The sequence below is a fragment of the Peromyscus leucopus genome, chromosome 10 (assembly GCF_004664715.2).
Source record: "Peromyscus leucopus breed LL Stock chromosome 10, UCI_PerLeu_2.1, whole genome shotgun sequence".
NCBI classification, from domain to species: domain Eukaryota; kingdom Metazoa; phylum Chordata; class Mammalia; order Rodentia; family Cricetidae; genus Peromyscus; species Peromyscus leucopus.
In genome coordinates, this window is record NC_051071.1 from 15,054,640 (window position 1) to 15,071,013 (window position 16,374).

At 43.1% G+C, this 16,374-nt stretch overlaps 1 protein-coding gene across 3 annotated transcripts in view; it reads left to right on the plus strand.

Moving 5' to 3' along the window:
- Actr2 (actin related protein 2) overlaps positions 1-11,447 on the plus strand; it is a 55,171-nt gene extending 43,724 nt beyond the window's left edge. For 2 of the 3 annotated variants that reach the window (XM_037208963.1, XM_028884538.2), the window contains 2 exons: positions 1,030-1,162; positions 9,346-11,447. In XM_037208963.1, coding sequence (XP_037064858.1) covers positions 1,030-1,162; positions 9,346-9,516 — 304 coding nt within the window. In that variant the 3' untranslated portion in view covers positions 9,517-11,447. The remainder of the gene's footprint in view (positions 1-1,029; positions 1,163-9,345) is intronic. The other variant, XM_028884537.2, reaches the window with a different exon arrangement.
- Positions 11,448-16,374: the final 4,927 nt, after the last annotated feature.

Genomic DNA, 16,374 nt, shown 5'->3' on the forward strand with positions numbered 1-16,374 from the left:
TTTATTTTTATTTTATTTTTTGTTGTTTTGTCTTTCAAGACAGAGTTTCTCTGTGTAGCCCTGGCTGTCCTGGAACTCACTGTGTAGACTAGACTGGCCTTGAACCTGGAGCTCTGTCTGCCTCTGCCTCCTGAGTGCTGGTGTTAAAGGTGTGCACCACTGCTGCCCAGCATGACATTGGTTTTTCAAATCAAGCGTTCTAGCCCAGTATAACTAAAAATATACTGATTGTATACTTAATATGCCAAGAAGTGATGGTAGAAAAATCATCTTTGTTTTCTATAACATTTTTCTAAGAACAGAAAGCTGTACATTCCATAGGAATGCATGGTTTTCTATCCTGCCGTGATCTCACATTTGAGCCCAGGTGCTGCCTGACCTGGCTGCGTGTGCACAGCAGGGCAGTCATGTGAGTGTGGAAAGCAGGCCATAGTGAAGTTGCGTGAGGAAGCATGGCCGCGCACTGCCACCAACAGAACACCTCAGATTCGTTGTGTGTTTGCTTTGGAATTAAGTGTCGGTGTTGCACGTCAGGGAACCCGGTACTGCTGTCGAGTTTTTCATGTTATATGACCCTGGGTGGGCTGCAGCTCCGTCTCAGAAGCTGTGGTCTGTTAGGTCCGTGTCAAGGCTCCCCTCCTCTGTACGTCTTCCCTCCTTTCCCAGTTTCTGTGAGTCACTGTTGGAGCAGGTGTGCAGTGGTGGCTCATTGCCATTTGTTTACATTTCTGTGGTGATGGGACATGTCGAGCCTTTTCCTCCTTCCATATGTCACCTGGTACTTACAGTCTTATGTTGTTGTCGTTTGTGACAGGCTTATCTAGCAGAGACTTGAGCTTCTGATCCTCTCCTCTGCCTCAGTGCACCCGGGTTATGCGGTGCTGGGGGTGGAACCAGGGCTTCGTGCTGCTAGGCAGGTGCTCTGCTGCACTACATCCCTACCCCAGCGCTTTAAACAAACAAACAAATAAATAAGCGAGATGCCATTTTCCTAATCGGAAACTGCAAATATCCTCTGTGTCTTCCTAGATCTGAATTTTATAAGCACATTGTGCTTTCTGGAGGCTCAACCATGTATCCTGGTCTGCCATCGAGGTTGGAACGAGAGCTTAAACAGCTTTACTTAGAACGAGTTCTAAAAGGAGATGTGGAAAAACTTTCTGTAAGTATCTATAGTAACTGTTACCATTGTTTAAAACCTTGTAAAGTAACTTGTGGATCTTGACAACCACTAGATGGAGCAAGAAGTCTTATAAACAGATTCCTGTGCAGATAGCCTCTGGAAGACTTGAAGGGCCTCAAGAGAAATTGTCTGTTTGTTGTGTATCTTGTCTCCTCAGTCACATTTGTGTTCCCAGAATCATCACAGCTTTTGAAATGGACTTCCTTGGTAATTGTTGCCATGCACCAGAGTATAATTGCTAGTGGTTCTTTGCCATGCTCTCTCCTAGCTTTGGACTGTGAAGTGTACTGTCTGCAGTATGGGTGCAACCCAGGGTCCTTTAACTGTGGCTTATCCTCTGGTTTGTCTACTATCCTTAGCTACCTGTTTTTGATAAGATTACCCATTTCAGAGGACTGTGTATAGAGACACTGATGCTATAGTGCTCTAAGCATTTCACTCACATTTCTCGAATTTCATCAATTTATATAGAGAATTTAAGATCCACCTCTGGTGACTATTTACTCTGCAAACTTTTGAGAAGAGATTATGAAGCACTATATTCTGTTAAAATCCCACTGAAATCAATTCTGAACATTCTGATCCCCCACCCCTTACACACACACACACACACACACACACACACACACACACACACTTTCATCAGTTCTGCAGAGCTAGGGTTTGGACCCAGGACCACACACGTCCACCAGTAAGCAGTCTAGTACTAAGCCACACTGTACGCCCAGGAAACATTTCTTGAACTCGAGCATTGTGCCAGAGCTGATCTAGGCCATGGGAACAGAACAGTGGTAAACAATGGAAATTGCTGCTGTCAGTTTGAGTAACTTACCAGTAGTAATAATAAATGGTGGTGGTGGTGGGTGTTTAGGAGATAGAAAGTGGTTGTTGTTGGTAACATGGAGTGTGTCCCCTCATACCTGATCTGAAAAGGCCTCTGATGAAGTGCCTTTGAGTCAAAGACCTGTTCCAAGTTAGGGAGTGAGCATTTCTAGTCAGGAATAGTGCAAAGGATCTGAGTTGACAGAAATGTCCCAGTGTGAATGGAACAGAGTAAGCAAGAGAGAGGTAGAAGATGAGTTCAGAAAGCTAGCAAGCAGACAGGTCACTGGTGAAAATGAAAGATCCCGACTAGAAAATGATATAATCTGACGTCCCCTCAAAAGAATCCAGAAGCCCACCCAGTGTGGTGAGGAGGAGCTAAGAGGGTTCAGACTGGAAGCTGAGAGGGAAAAGAGCTGGGAGAGGTTAAAAATAGTAGTTAAGGTGGTTGTCTTCGAGAGTGAATGGAGAGTGGGAATGTACTGGACAGCCAAACAGCATAAAGGACCTAGTTGAGGCTGGGGGCACATTTAAAGCAGGATGTTGAGTTTTTCTACTGTGTTGAGCTGTTGTTGGTTGTTTTTGGTCTTTTGGCTTTTTTCTCTTTTGGGGGACCCAACACCCAGCACTCAAATCACACACGGAGGCTTATTCTTCATTATGAATGCCTGGCCTTAGCTTGGCTTGTTTCTAGCCAGCTTTCCTTAAATTATCCCATCTACCCTTTGCCTCTGGGCTTTTTCTCCATTTCTTACTTCTGTATATCTTACTTTCATTCTTACTCCACAGCTGGCTGGGTGGCTGGCCGGCTGGGTGGCTGGCCCTGAGGTCCTCCTTCTTCTCTGCTACTTCTTCCAGATTTCTCCTATTTCTGCCTGACAGCCCCGCCTATCCTTTCTCCTGCCTTGCCATTGGCCATTCAGTTCTTTATTAGACCATCAGGTGTTTTAGGCAGGCACAGTAACACAGCTTCACAGAGTTAAACAAATGCATCGTAAAAGAATGTGACACACCTTAAAATAATATATTCCCTAACACTGAGCTGTTTGAAAACAGGTTCAGAGTTGATTGTCTGAGTCGGTATTTTGCCAGGTGAATGAAAGTAAGGAGAGAAAAAAGTCACCAAGGATAATGTAAAGAAACTGAAGGAAGAGGGCTAGAGAGATGGGTCAGTGGTTAAGAGCACTTGCTGCTCTTGGAGAAAAGCCAGTTTCGGCTCACAACCTTCCGTAGCTCAAGTTCCAGGGGATCTAGTGCCCCCTTTTGACTGTCGTGAGCACCAGGCATGTACACATAAGTGCATGCAGCCAAAACTCATACATATAAAATAATTTTTCTTTTTCAATTTGAAAAAGAAATGGAGGCACAAGTAAAAAAAAAAAAAAAAAAAAAAAAAAAAAAAGAAAAGAAAAGAAAAGATGGGTAGTGGTGGTGCATGCCTTTAATCCCAGCACTTGGGAGGCAGAGGCAGGAGGATCTCACGGTTTGGGGACAGCCTGGTCTACAGAGTGAGTTCCAGGACAGCCAGGGCTACATGGAGAATTCTGTCTCAACCCCTCCCCCACCAAAGAAAGAAAAAAAAAAGAAGAAAGAAAGAAAGAAAGAAATGGAGACTAGGGCTGGTGAGATGCTTCAGTGCTTCAAGTCCAAAGCCTGGTTCAATCCCTGGAACCAACACATGGTAATGGGAAAGAATTGACCCCCCAAAGGTGTATACGCACGGACATTGTACACACAATCCACGGTAACAGGTAAAGGAGAACAGAAGATGGAGGAGAGCTTGTGCATGTGTCGGTGACGAGTGGGATGGGAAGAGACCGGTCTAGATGTCTGGGGTCTAGAGATGACTGAGGAGGAGTGGGGGACAGTGAGGGCAAGCTCTAGAGCAGCTGTGGGATTGGGAAGAGGGGAGAATAGAAGCTGCATGAAGAAGGAGAGCTGCTGTAGGACGTCCTGGGTGAGGAGGGAGGCATGAGAGAGCAGCAGGCTGCTGAGGGCCCTGCTGGGGAAGCAGGGTCTTCCCTGAGAGCCCTTAGACGTTTCCTTGACAGGGCTGGAAAGATGACTCTATGAAAAGCGGGTACTGTTGCAGAGGACCCAAGTTGGGTTCCCAGCACCCCATCAGGCTTTTGACAACTGCCTATAACTCCAACTCCAGGGGATCAGACGCCCTCTTCTGACTCTATGGGTACTGCAGTCACATATACACACCCACATACAGATACACAATACACATAGTAAAAATTAATTTAAAAAATTTCATCAAAGCACAGTCAGGCTCTTTGTTCACATAGCATTATTCATTGTCAAACATTGTCTGTAACTATCTTACAGCTTCACAGAAGTCTTTGTAGTCAGAGACGTGAAAAGCCCCAAGTGTTTACTCTATGACCCTTGGGAAACCATGTGCACATTGAGCAGTGGTACACATAGCACGGAGGAGGACGAGTAGGAGGCTATTGAGTGCAAGGCTGGCCTGGACTGTAGAGTTAGACTAACCGTTAAAAAAAAAAAGGTAGCCAGGTGATGACACACACTCTTAATCCTGCCAGCACTTGAGGGGCAGAGGTGAGTGATCTCTGTGAGTTTGAGACCAGCCTGGTCTACAAAGCAAGTTTCAGGACAACCAGAGCTGTTACACAGAGAAACCCTGTCTGAGGGAGAAGGGGAAGTGAATAAAACAGAATGATGTTTGTTCTCAGACTTAACTAAAATACTGTTGTTTGCCATGTCACAAATACTTAGATTCTTACATTTTATATATGTGATAGAAACAATTTAGAGTACATGGTTCCATTGTCTCTTTGTGGAGTTTGTGACTCCAAAGGCAGACAGCTTTTCAGGATAGGTATGGAAAGAAACAGCTTGAGATCTGTAGATGTCTGGGGGTCTAGCATTATTTATTATGTGTATGGGCGTTTGCCTGCATGCATGTCTCTGGGGGCCAGAAGAGGGTGTCAGATGCCCTGGAACTGGAGTTAGCATGTGCGTGCTGGGAATTGAATCCAGGTCCTCCAAGCATAGTCAGTGCTCTTAAGCTGCTGAGCTGTCTCTCCAGCCTCAGATTCGAATGCAGTTGTGATTATTTTTTCAACGGATAACTTTTTCTATACAGTAGTAGTCTTCCCTATACATCTTAGATTCCAGAAGTTGAGTCAACTGGGAAATGGGAGTTTTAAGACAAAGTGGTCCAATAGTTTTCCTTTTGAATTCTAGATTAGAAAAATGTGGTTTTTTTTTGTTTTTTTTTTTTTCAGTTAGAGGATATTTTGTGTCACAGTATCACAAGCAAATCACAGCAGTACATTTAGTATAAACATAAATCTCCACCAACACCATCCTTTCATAAGGAATCATCAGGTGTTTTTAGATGAACTTTCAGAGTCTCCCGAATGGCCCATATGCTTCTCTTTGATCTTTCCCTTTGGAGTGGTAAGGTCACTCCTCTTCCCCAGTTTCTGTGACAGCCAGTCAGGAGTCAGTCAGGGGCCTGTGCAGAGGACAGGCTGGTGCTTGTCTTCTCCCCAGAGTGTTGAAAAACAGCACCAAACTGTCAGCTGGAGCTGATACATTGCAGACTGCACAGGTGGCCTGAACAGAAGTCCCCTTGACTTGAAGTGCCTTCTGCTAGTCCTGGGGTGATGTCAGAGCATCTCAAACACAGTCAGGTTCCTATGTTAGAGGCCACGCTTGTGTTGACCCTTAACAGTTCAGATATTAAGGCTTTGCAGAAAGACAACCAGCAAAAGTAAAAGTGTTCTGGTAGTTAGTTATCCCATCCAGATTTACAAATACTTAACAGCTATCAATCTTTAGAAGGCTTAACAGTTTAAGGGACATTTTTCTATGTAGTTCTTCACCTAAAAGACTGGCACAAACCCTTCCTTGACAGCATTGATATGCAGATTAGCCAAAGCCCTCCAGGTCACCCATTGACCCCACTGTTCATTTGCAGACTGATCTGTCCCGACCTGGCTGTCTTTGAAGACATTCTTCGGCTGTTAGAGTGTGGATGGGGTTTCAAGACTGTGCTGGTCTCCCCACATGCCTGCTCTGTTCTTTCTTAGAATCAAATGGTCCTGGGACTTTCATCTAGGATCGTTTTCCAGATTTCCACATCAGCAGACTAAGAGCCTTCAGCAATGTGTCTAGATATAAAATAAAATTATATAGATATAAAATACATTTACATATAGATATAAGATACATTATTTAGCCAGGTGGTGGTGGTGGCGGCACAGACTTTTAATCCCAGCGCTGGGGAGGCTGAGGCAGGTGGATCTCTGAGTTTGAGGCCAGCCTGGTCTACGGAGTAAGTTCCAGGACAGCCAGGGCTACACAGAGAAACACTGTGTGGGGAAGGGGAGGAACCACCCAAATGAACAAACAAAAAACACATTATTTATCTTCATCTACTCCAAAACAAGTTAGCCATCTCAACATTGTAAATTTTAAACGGACCATGCCAAAGTGTCTGTATACAAAGTCAGTTCTAAAATTAATTATTTTAATTTTACATTTTTTGTCTACCAAAAGCAGTTCAGAATTTTTCAAGCACTTGATAAAAAGACATTTATCATTAGGTTATCCTAAATTTTGCAATCAAATTTTTTCTCAACCTGAGCTTCCATACTTAGCATTTGAAAATACCAGAGCCAAATCATTTTTTAAATATTTATTTTATTTTTATGTGTGTGTACCTGGGTATACTTATGTGCACTACATGTGTATAGGAGTCCATGGAGTTTGTGAGCTGCTACTTGGTGCTGGAAATTGAACTCAGGTCTTTAACAAGTGCTCTAACCACTGAGCCATCTCTCCAGATGGAAATCATTTTAAGGAGTAAACTTAAAATTAACATTTCAATTAATATTTTAAATAACCCTGCCAGAGGTAAACTCCAGAAACTAGTCTCTTTTTAAAAATAAATTTTCTGAATTTCTTATATTTTAGCTTTATGAAAATGACCCTCAACCCATTCAGACACTCACACATTTTTTTAAAGCCATGCCAGTCATAATTGTCAGTTCGCAGTAAGTTAATAGGAAGTGCAAGCCTGAGCTTTCTCTTCAGGGACTCCAGGGACAGAGATTGGGTTTTGTCCTGGTATGTCTTAGAAATCTTCCCGAGTTTATAAAAGACTAGTAAACTGCAATTCTCTCTGGTGGTTACCAAGTAATGAAAGCCTCATCTCTGTATTTTAACTGGTTAATGTAAAGAGATACAGTTAGAGCAAAAATAAAACAATGTGCTGGCATTTGTCTTTTTTCTCCCCAGTTACCCTTCTTGTACATCAGTCCTACCTAGAACTGCTTGATTTCCCATGTTGGAAGTGTCTTCATGCCCATGGATGTCCCCACTCCATACTGGGGGGTTCTCAGTACCACACACCCCAGAGGTTTCCTGATTGCTTAGCTTCAAGGTTCCCTTAAAGAGAGCACTCCATTTCCCTGCCTCAGTTTTGCCTGCCTTTCAGATTACCTCAGGGTGTTTCTGAAGTATGAGAAAAGGCAAAACTCGTCATTGATTGATCTGTCCAAACAAAGGGCAGGATACATCTCTTCCATTTTCTGGAGATTTAAGAGCCTTCCCAAACACAGAAATCCCAGACAAGCCCCCAAATTGTTGGCAATAGATAACACATTCTGTGCTCATCTTCCGTAGGCTGGGACTTGCTGACTTCCCATTCTCCATCTCATTGGTTTAGGACACACAGTCTTACCTAATGAATAATTTGGAGCTTGAGACTTGCCCATGTTTTGTGATCATGGGCTTGGTCACATATATATCTGCATAGAACTTTGAGAGTTCTGAGACAAGCAGGTACCTACTGCCAGCTAAGGAAGAGAGGGACCTAGCTCTCCTGCTTATCTGTAACTTTGATAAAACTTTACTTCATATTGAAAATGCATCATAACAGACAGATGTAGTGGCACATGCCTTTAAACCCAGCACTCGGGAGGCAGAATCAGGGAGATCTCTGTGAGTTCGAAGCCAGCCTGGTCTACAGAGTGAATTCCAGGATAGTCAGAGCTATATAGTGAGACCCTGTCTCAAAAAGGGGAGAAAAAAGAAAATGGACCATAGCAATCCATTACAAACCTATCTGGGCATATTTGTGTGAGTTTTGCATATTAGAAAGGAACTGGAAGGTCTGGTGTGGATCTCGGGGGTAGACCACGTGCACTGGTGTGAATGGAGCCTTGAGTTCAATCCTGTCTCAGTTAGGGTTACTGTTGCTGTGATAAAACACCATGACCACAGCAACCTGGAGAGGAGAGAGTTGGCTTGCACACTCTGAGTCATAGTCTACCAAGTGAAGCCAAGGCAGAACTCAGACTGGGCATATACCTGGAGGCAGGAGCTGATGCAGAGGCCATGGAGGGGTGTTGTTTATCAGCTTGTTTATCTGGGGCTTTTTTTGTTTGTTTTGTTGGTTTTTCGAGAAAGGATTTCTCTGTGCAACAGCTGTGGCTGTCCTGGAGCTCACTCTGTAGACCAGGCTGGCCTCAAACTCACAGAGATCTGCCTGCCTCTGCCTCCCGAGTGCTGGGATTAAAAGGGTATGCCACCACCGCCCGGCTGCCATCCTGTTTTTTCTTGTAGAACACACGATCATTAGCCCAAGGGTGCCCGCCCCCCAGCCCCATATCAGTCATTAAGAAATTGTCCATGGCCGGGCGTTGGTGGCGCACGCCTTTAATCCCAGCACTCGGAGCAGAGCAGGCGGATCTCTGTGAGTTCGAGGCCAGCCTGACTACAAGTGAGTCCAGAAAGGCGCAAAGCTAACAGAGAAACCTGTCTCGAAAAACCAAAAAAAAAAAAAAGAAATTGTCCTACAGGTAGGTCTGCCTATAGGCAGGTATTAAGATGGCAGTTTCTCACTTGAGTCTTCCTCCTCTCAGATACTTTAGCTTGTGTCAGGTTGACCTAACCACCCACCCCACACACCGCACCTCCCCCACATCCCCCAACAATCCCCAGTACCCAAGAAAACGGTTCAGTTTTACAGTGTTGCACTGAACCACAGAGTCTAGGTGGTGTTTGACCTGGAAGAACACTGCTCAGAAACTGAAGACAAAGCCTTTTATAATCTTTCTGCTGGTTCTTGGGCTGTTAGCACAGTGATTGGTTGTCCAGTTTATTTAATCTGGATTCTAGTCTTCCTAATCACAAGCTTGGGAGAAATTACTAAATGTTTCTGTGTCTGAGGTGCCAAACTCGGCTGTTGTCTTGTGTGTAGATTGCTGAGAGATTCAAGAATACACATGTGCAGAAGTCTTCCTGAAGCTGAGCATTGTGCACATATATATGATCTCACTCTTCTCTTTCTCCTGTAGAAATTTAAGATCCGAATTGAAGATCCACCACGCAGAAAGCACATGGTATTCTTGGGTGGCGCAGTCCTAGCAGACATCATGAAAGACAAAGACAACTTTTGGATGACCCGACAAGAGTACCAAGAAAAGGGTGTACGTGTGCTGGAGAAACTCGGTGTGACTGTTCGATAAAATGCCAGGCTTGTTCCCATCATGCCTCTAATGCATTCTTCTTTTTCTCTTTTTTTAAAATTTTTTCTTTATTGCCAATCTTTGAACTCATTCAACTCCAGGACTGAAAGAGGCCTCTCTGTCCCCTTTGACTGGAAAGGTCAAGTTTTATTCTGTCTTGGGGAAGCGTTGTTAAATTCTTGTTAATGTGGGTAAATGTGGTTGTTTAATGCAACCACTTCTCTGCAGACAAGGAGGGCAAAGGGTCTCTGCTGCTTTCTTTCTCTCTTTCTAAGTAGGCATTTAGATCATTCCTGGAGGTTTTCTATTTTTTGCTTTATTGCTCTAACGCTGCTAGTTTTAGTTTTAGCACTGTAGGTGGTATGTCTTCATTAGCATAAGAAAAAACTTTCACATGAGCTTTTACATATTCTGGGTGGGGGTGGTAAGGGATGGGTGGGCAGCCCTGAGCCCTTTAGGGCATTTCCTCTGTAGTGGTAGCTTTCAGCAGTCAGCCGCTGCCACTCTTATGTACCCTGAAGCTTGTCCTGTTAACATCTTCGGGAAATAGTAAGCTCAGAACTAAGGTGTTTGGGGTAGGTTCTGTGTGGTAGAACAAATGGGTGGTCTTTCTGTTGTGGATTTTGAGGGTTTTCTGCTTCTGGGTATGCGTGATGAACCTCAGTTACAGTACTCTTGACTTGGTAGGTTTCTTCTTCTGGTCTGCCTGAACTGTTTCCATAGGATAGGAAAAAAGCAAGCTTAATATTTCATTACCATGAGGCTTTGGAATTAGTTACTTATGTCAGCCTATCATCACCTGGGAGTATATTTCCTAAACTATCAGTGAGAAAGTAACATTTTAAACAACATGCCTTTGTTAAGTCAAACGACACATAGAAAACTACTCAAGGGCTGGTGTTTTCTAAATGCTGTTGTTTATTCTGGAAGTGTTGAGGACATGAGGCTAAGTACCATTCCTGAGAGTTGTACTTTGATGTACCTGGTCAGTGCTTCTGACAGCTCTGCACAGAATTGATTACTGGCGGTTGTTGTATTAACAGTAACAGCGGGATTGGTTGCCAGTAGTTTCTGGTTTGGTGTTTTTTTTTTTTAATGAGACCTGGAACTAAAATTTTAGCAACAACAATAGAAAATTTACCAGGAGTCAGCTCTCTTTGTACTGAAGACTAACCATGACCGCCAGCCACTTCCCAGCCATCTTTTGTTCTTGAGGAAGAGTGGTTGGGATTTTGGATATGTTTGCAGACCTGTCAGAAAATCCTGTTTACGAGTCCTGTTGGTATTTTTGTTATCTCAAGAAATAACAGATAGTACCTAGATGTGAGGTCTTTCTGACATTACAAAATGAAATGGCGAGCTGTTGCATTACACTCAATACAAAATGATGATTCTGGGAGAAATATTTTCCTTCATTTCAAAATATTCTTTACTAATCATGATGGATTTGAAAAAATGGCCTTTTCCCTCTTTTTCTTTCCTTTTTGGATGCTTAAAATCAGAATTTTTAGTGGATTTTTTGAGATAACTTTACAATTAGTTTATAAAATCAGCAGCAAAAGGAAGTTAGTCTTAATTATGCAGCTTCTGTGATATTAAGTATTTTTTGCCTGTTTTACCTCAATTTGAACAAATAGGAGAAGTCTGTGTGCATGCTGGACATGCTCTGTACACACAACAGCCCACCAGTGCCGGCTGGTCGGTGTTGGGTGCATGACTCAGAGTCACTTTGGAATTTCTAAGCGTTCCTAAAAATCATGTCGTCAGTTCCCCAGTCTTGGGAGTCCTGGGCCCATTGCAGGACACCTACTGTATACAGGACTGGTACAATGACTATTGAGTGCAGAAAAGTGATCGACTCTTGGCTTTGAGCATGATTTTAAATATAGGGGTAGAAAACAGGGAAGAGTAGAGCGGAGTCCTAAATAAAACAGTGAAAGAGCAGTATCATTTGTACCTTGAATGTAGAATTTGTTTTTATTTCATAATTCTGCTAGCAAACATGACTGTTAAAAATGATGTATTTATATATGTAATAATTTAGAAATTCCATTTTATAGTTTTCCTATTCTAAGGTGAAATAATGAATTTAATAATTTGGGAGTTGGAACATACTGTATTCTGTTGGAGGTGTCAGGTTTGAGTCCTTCAAAAATTAAAAAAAAAATCTGTTTTTTAAAAGATCTGATTTTTAGCTCTTGAAACCCATTGTCACTTAGATTTCCAATGCTAATTAAATTTCTTTTTTTATTTTTAAATTAAAATCACCAATGCCTTGAGAGATTTCTTAGAAAATATGGTATTGGATGTTAACTTTCACAGTTCTGAGCACTGTTAGTATCTATCTGGCAAGTATTTGAGAGATCAATGGAAAGTTAAATATTCTAAATTTAACACAAATATACTTCTTTTTGATTAAGAAAATAAAATCAGATTTTTCAAAGTAATTTGAATTTTGTCTTTGTTTTTCCTTTTAATAGTTTTTCTCTTTAATTTTATTACTTTTATTTGTACTTTCAGTTTTGCTGTGCAAGATGGGTTAGAACTTTAAACCCAAGTTAGTCCAGGGTCATTCATTGTTCCCATCCATTGCTGTTTGTTTGTTTGTTTTATCTTATTTGAGGTGGAGGGTTGAGGCTGGTGTTGTAGCCCAGGCAGATCTGGAACTAGCGTGTAGCAAAGGAAGATTTGAACTCTTGATTCTCCTGCCTCTTCAAGTGCTGGGATTATAGGTGTGCACCCTGATGCCCAGCTCTGGTTCAGTTTTGATTGACAAAACTCATTATTTCTAGTGAGGTTTTTTTGTTTTGTTTTTTAACTTATTACTGATTTATTTATTTATTTATTTATTTATTTATTGTGAGGCCAGGTTTCTGTGTAGTCCTGGCTGCCCTAGAACTGGCTGTGTAGACCAGGCTAGCCTGACTCAGAGATACGCCTGCCTCTGCCTCTGGAGTACTGGGATTAAAGGTATATACCATTACTCCCAGCCCTTCTACTAGGGTTTTTAGATAAAAGAGAATGAATTAGAGCTACATTAGAATTTGTTCTGTATTGTTTTCTTCTAAGAACTTGTTTATTTCCCAAGAGATTGCAGGGTGCTTTTGCAGAATCAATTCTAGATAGACTCATATGTAACATAATTCTGTATGGACATTGTGGCTGATCTGTGTGAAGATTTTTAGGCATCTATTTTGTTTTTAATTTTTTTCCTTTATTTTCATCTTACATGTATGGGTATTTTGCCTGTGTGTATGTGTGTGCACCATGTGTGTATGGTACCCTTGGAGGCCAGAAGAGGGCATTAGATCTCCCTGGAACTAGAGTTATAAGTCATTAATGAGCCACAATGTAGGTGCTAGGAATCCAGCCTTGATCATCTAAAAGAGCAGTCAGTGCTCCTGGCCACTGAATTGTCTCTCTTGAACAGGTACATTGTTTTTGACAAAGTAATTAAAGCAGGAAGAAAACTAATAAGTGATCTTTTCTTGAGTTTACGTTGGCCTTGAGCATGAGGGCTAGGGAATTGGTATCAGTGTTTTTGTTTCTCTTATAAACTGTATGTTTAAGATTCATTGTCCTTTCATGGCCAAGGCCATTAAGGCATCCTGAGGGTTGTGTCTGGTGCCTTATCCTGTCTTGAGTTGCCAAATAATGTGGTATCTATTGTCCTTAGTGAAAGAATATTCCTATCGTTTTGTGGTGTTGATATTGATGGAGTGAATATCTTTGTACTCCTCATTTTTTTTCTCCACCCATAAAAATTCAGTTTATTAACTGTTGCTAATTTTAATTAATTTATTTTTAAGACAAGGTCTCTGTTTTAGTGTTCTATTGCTATGAAGAGACACCATGACCAAGGCAACTTTTATTAAAGAAAGCATTTAATTGGGAGCTTGTGTATACTTCCAAAGGGTTATAGTCCATGATGATCATGGCAGGGAGCATGGCAGCAGGCAGACATGTAGCTGAAAGCTTATATCTTGTTCCACAGACAGGCAAAGAAAAATAGCCTGGCATGGGCTTTTGAAACCTCAAAGCCCATCCCAAGTGACACACCTCCAACAAGGCCACACCTCCTAATCCTTCCCAAACAATACCACTAATTGGGGACCAAGCATTCAAATATATGAGTCTATGAGGCCCATTCTCACTCAGATAATCACATTCTACTTCCTGCTCCCATAGGCTTGTAGCCATGTCATAGTGCAAAATTCATTCAGTCCAGCTTAAACAGTCAACACTGTTTGAAAGTCCAGTCTCTCTGAGACTCAAGGCAATCTTCTAACTGTAATCCCTATAAAATGAAAATAAAAAAGCAGATCACATACTTGCAACATATGATGGCACAGAATATACATTACCATTCCATGGGGCATAGTGAGGAAATACTGGACCAAAGCAAGAATAAAAACCCAATCAAGCAAACTCTAAATCTTCAACCCCATGTCTGATGTTACAGGCTTATTATTAGATGGCTCTTCCCTTACAGCTTTGCTGACTGCAGCACACTTCTCTCTCTCGGGCTGGTTCCATGCCCTGTCTGCAGCTCTCCTTCACAGGGATCCCACAGCTCTAGCATCTCCAGCATCCTGGGGTCTTCGACACAATCCAGGCTTCATCTTCAATCATTGTCCCCTTTGGACCTCCATGCCATGACTCCCTTGCCACACACCTGGCTTCAGTCAGTAGCTTTCAACCACAGAGGAGAAGACTCTACAACTCTCCATCTGTGTTCTTAAATCCAGAACTTCTGGCCAAAGCTGCCAAGTTTTGCTGTTTGCCAGAGCTGGAACACAGTGCCCCCCCCCAAAAAAAAAATTTACATTTGCATAAGCTTCCACTTGTTGATGGTTTCCCTTGCTGCATGAGCTTTACCCCTTCCTAGCTGGAAGCTTGGCTGGGTGGGTGTTAGCCCTGAGGTCACCACTCCCTATTCCTTAGCATCAGGCTTGTCTTTCAGCTTCCATGTCCTTGAGCAAAGGACTTGGCTCCAACATTACATTATTCCTGCTTTTTTTCTCCTCAAACTCTGTGTTTTGTATTTCTCTTTGGCCTGCTAGCTCTTTTTCACTGTGGCTCTACATAAGAATGAGCACCAGCTGGGGGGCGGCGGCGCACGCCTTTAATCCCAGCGCTCGGGAGGCAGAGCCAGTCGGATCTCTGTGAGTTCGAGGCCAGCCTGGGCTACAGAGCGAGATCCAGGACAGGCTCCAAAGCTACACAGAGAAACCCTGTCTCAGAAAACCAAAACAAACCAGAAAAGCGCACTAGAGCCATACGGCACAGTCAGCACCAGGCTGTCTTGAAACCTCTCCCGACAAAGACATTAATCTAAAACTTGCCGGTTTAGCTTCAGGCAGATTCTTAGGACAAGGGCAGATGTAGCTACACTCTTCCTAACATGTCACAAGAATGGTTTGTAGCCCAGCTAATATTTATATTGTTTCCCCTGAAACCTCTTGAGCTGGGCCTACGTAGTTCAACTTTCCCTTGGCAGTACTGTCGTTCTAGTTCTGACTAGGATGACCTTTTAAGCCCCACTTACAGCGGTCAACCACTTCTCGAGTCCAGAGTCCCAAAGTCCTCCATATTCCTCCGACAACAGTGTGGTCAGCCCTGTCACAGCAACAGGCCTGATCTAGACGGTCTCATACTCACTGTGTAGTTGAGGATAACCTTGAACTTCTGATCTTGCTTTCATTCCCCTAGTGCTGGGAGCATAGGCAAGTGCCACTATGCCTAATTATTTTATGCAGTGCTAAGGGATTGAGTCCAGGCTCGGTGCATGCTAGGCAAGCACTCTGCCATCTGCCCCCTGCCCCGTCCTCTGAGCTCCCATAATGGCTGTTTGCAGGTTCTTGGTGTCTTACTCAAAGGGTGGATGTCAGTGCTCACAGATTGTAGTGTATCCAGGAAACTTCAGATCAGATCAATGTGCTGCAGAAGAAGAGCAGGAGGCACATGCATGAGAAAGTACTTTGCTTCCCCACCCCCCAAAGTGTTTGGGGCTTCCACAGGTTTATTTGCTGTTTGTTTTACTTTTTTCAAGACAGGGTTTCTCTGTGTGCCCACTGACTGTCATGAAACTTGCTCTGTAGACCAGGCTGGCCTCAAACTCAGAGACCTGTCTGCCTCAGCCTTCCCAGTACTGGGGTGAGAGGGGTGCGCTACCACCCCAGGCCTGGTGTCTTAGGGTTTCCGTTGTTGTGAAGAGACACCATGACAGTCACATGGCAACTTTTTGGTTTGGTTTGTTTTTCCAGACAGAGTTTCTCGATCTGACAGTCCTGGCTGTCCTGGAACTCACTCTGTAGACCAGGCTGGCCTCAAACTCACAGAGATCCGCCTGCCTCTGCCTCCCGAGTGCTGGGATTAAAGGTGTGCGCCACCACCACCCGGCCACCTGGCAACTCTTACAAAGGAAAACATTTAATTGTAGTGGCTTACATTTTCAGAGTCCATTATTGTAATGGCAGGAAGCAAGGCATGAGAATCCTTACATCCTGATCCAAAGGCAATAGGAAGTGGACTGTCTCACTGGGTGTGGCTTGAGCATAGATGAGACCTCAAAGCCCGCCCCCACAGGGACACACTTCCTCTAACAAGGCCACACCTCCTAATAGTGCCACTCCCTTTGGGGGCCATTTTCTTTCAAACCACTACACCTGGGGTTTCCTTTTATGGGCTTAAGAGAAGTTTGGTTGCCAAGAGACATAGTTAGGTGGCTCTACTTTGACAGATTCAGTCATAACTTTTTCTGCTATGCATGTCCTTCCCAAAATGCACCTAAAGTGCCCAATTATGTAAAAGCATAAAAATGGTAAATATAATTCTCCCTAAACATTCACTTAGAGG